Source organism: Zea mays, chromosome 7, assembly GCF_902167145.1.
Source record: "Zea mays cultivar B73 chromosome 7, Zm-B73-REFERENCE-NAM-5.0, whole genome shotgun sequence".
Lineage (NCBI taxonomy): Eukaryota > Viridiplantae > Streptophyta > Magnoliopsida > Poales > Poaceae > Zea > Zea mays.
In genome coordinates this window covers 178,829,015-178,831,648 of record NC_050102.1, presented here as the reverse complement: position 1 = coordinate 178,831,648, position 2,634 = coordinate 178,829,015, and the positions used below count along the sequence as shown (strand labels likewise).

General features: G+C 50.9%; 1 protein-coding gene across 1 annotated transcript; it reads right to left on the bottom strand.

Annotated features, from left to right (window-relative positions):
- Positions 1–1,204: 1,204 nt before the first annotated feature.
- LOC103633498 (probable carboxylesterase 18) lies at positions 1,205–2,422 on the bottom strand. Its single transcript, XM_008655184.3, has one exon. It carries the CDS (start codon positions 2,403–2,405, stop codon positions 1,335–1,337), a length of 1,071 nt encoding a protein of 356 aa, XP_008653406.1. The 5' UTR covers positions 2,406–2,422; the 3' UTR covers positions 1,205–1,334.
- Between the last annotated feature and the right edge of the window lie 212 nt (positions 2,423–2,634).

Genomic DNA, 2,634 nt, shown 5'->3' with positions numbered 1-2,634 from the left:
TAAAGGTGGCTTTGCCGAGTGGCGCCCCCTGACACTCGGCACAGGAACTATGCTTAGGTCCCCTAAAGCCTTTCTTTGCTGAGTGCTTTGGACATAGCACTTGACAAAGGTGGAGGCTTTGCCGAGTGCCTTGGCTCTGGCACTCGGCAAAGGAACTATGCCTAGGGCCCTTGGAACCTTTCTTTGTCGAGTGTCGTGGCCGAGGCACTCAGCAAAGGTGGCGCTTTTGCCGAGTGCCATCTCCAGACACTCGGCAAAGACTCTGACACCGTAATGCCCACCGTCACGACACGTTTTCTTTGCTGACTACTGGTTTTGCACTCGGCAAAGTCTTTACTAAGTGCCCGATAGAAAGTACTCGTCAAGGAGACATGTGCCGACGTTTGTTTCACCGAGAGCTCTTTTTGAGTGTGGCACTCAGCAAAGCCTTTGTCGAGTGCGATTGGTCCTTTGCCGAGTGCCTATTGCACACTCGGCAAAGAAGTCATCTCCAGTAGCGCTTCCTTATTTGTGTGGTGGTATGTTGGATGGCTAGAGCCACACTAGGTAAATTGACCAGTTTCAAGAGTTAAAAGGACTCTAAAAATAGGTTTTCCTAACCGAGGGAGGTGAATCAAGGAGGTTAGATTAGCTTTTTTCATGGTAGAACTCTAGAGCAAACCCGCTTGTGAGGATGCACCAAAAGTTATGGCGTGACTGATAATCTCGATCACGTAGGGATGAAAGTGGATATCCGATTTGTTCGGACAAATTTAATATTTCTAAATAGATATGTATGAAATTTGATATTGATATTTTCTGATGTTATTAAACACATTATTATAAATATTTTTTTTCATAAATGGTTTAATGCACTATTTGCTCACTACAACAAAATATGAACAAATATCTGAATTTTATATCTATCATTTGAGAAAATATAGATAAATTTTAGGTTTATCTTTTATGAACAATTACAAGCTCAATGCTAAAAACAAGAATACAAATTTGTATAACAGATTTATATCCAATTAAAGGAAAACGACAAAAAAATTTGATACCAAATAAGTATATGTTTTCGTCGTTTTCATCCCTATGATCATTTACGCTGTATGTGCTGACATGAGTAGCTAGACGCATGAACATGCCTAGAAAGTCATATGCTGCACCTGCGCAGATATAGCACTTCTTCACATCTGGAGAACATTTTCCACGTAGTACGGTATTTAACAATGGGTCTTTTTTATTCGACCAGTGTATGGTATGCAGAACACAACAGCAAGGCAGCAAGGGCGAACGTGCACTGGTCGCGCATGCATGGCTCTGCATGCATGACACAACAATACAACATGCATCTAGTCGGAACCAGAGGCCTTAGTCCTATGATCGTCGACGAACAGCTTAATGTCCTCGATTAGTTTGCCGGAATCAGCGAGCTCCGGGAACACGTAGAAGCCATGGAAGGCGTCCGGGTAGTCGACCACCCTGACCAGCTTCCCCTTCCCACGCAACGTCTCCACGTACCTTGCGTGCCAGTCCTTGAGTAGGTCGATCCCACCGGTCACCACCATCGCCGGCGGGAACGTGTCTGCGAGCTCAACACCTTCCCCGCACACGCGCGCCGCCGGGTGGTCTCGGCTGGCTCCCTCGGGCAAGAACTCCCTCCAGTAGCGATCCGCACGAGCCACCGACAATATGCGGCACGCCTTGTCCAGCCTTACCTCGGCCTCCGTGCGCTCCTCCCCGCCGAAGAACGGTTGTATGAGGACGGCACCGGCCAGGCGGAGGCGGCGGATGCGCAGTGGAGGCTGTAACGACGTCGCCGACGACATGGACGCCCAACGCTGGGCGACGTGGTGAACCATGTTGCCCCCCGAGCTATCGCCGATCAGGAAGCAGCTAGCGAGGTCGACAGGGGCCGGTACGATGTCGGCCAGCAGTGGGGTCGGGGTCTCGTCCAGGTAGCGGAGTGTGGCGACGCCGTCGTCGTATGCTGCCGGGAAACGATGCTCGGGGGCGAGGCGGTAGTTCACGGACACGACGACGGCCCGGAGCTTCCGGCAGAGACGGCGGCAGAAGGTGTCATAGGGGCCGAACGACGCGGAGAAGAGCATGAACCCGCCGCCATGGAAGTAGACAAAGACGGGGAGCGGGGCTGGAGCATCGTCAGCGATCGCCGTGGGGCAGAACACGCGTGCCCAGAGGCCGCGGGAGACGTCAATCGTGATATCGGTGGATCGTACCTCCGAGGTGTCCGGGCTGGGCGTGGCGCGGCTGGCGGCTGTCTTGAGGTCGCCGAGGAAGAGAAGAGGGCGCCATATACTGCCGTCCCTACGTTGTGCCACCTGGAAGGCTGCTGCCTGGATGCGCACCATCCACGGCAGGGACGACATGTGGCTGGGGTTCTTGGAGCTGGAGCTGCCCATTTACTTGCTTTGCTTAGGAATGCAAGGGGGATGTCGGATGTGCGCATAGCCGCCGCCCGGTTATAAAGCTGTCCGATTATAGAGGATTTTACACTGTAGACTGAACAACTCCAAGAAAAAGACAAATATTTAAGTCCTCAAAATTAAAATAGAACCTGATTTTGAAGTGTTTAGGCTAGGCCACAAAAAATATTTGTACCTCCAACAACTAAACCGTATATCATGTTAT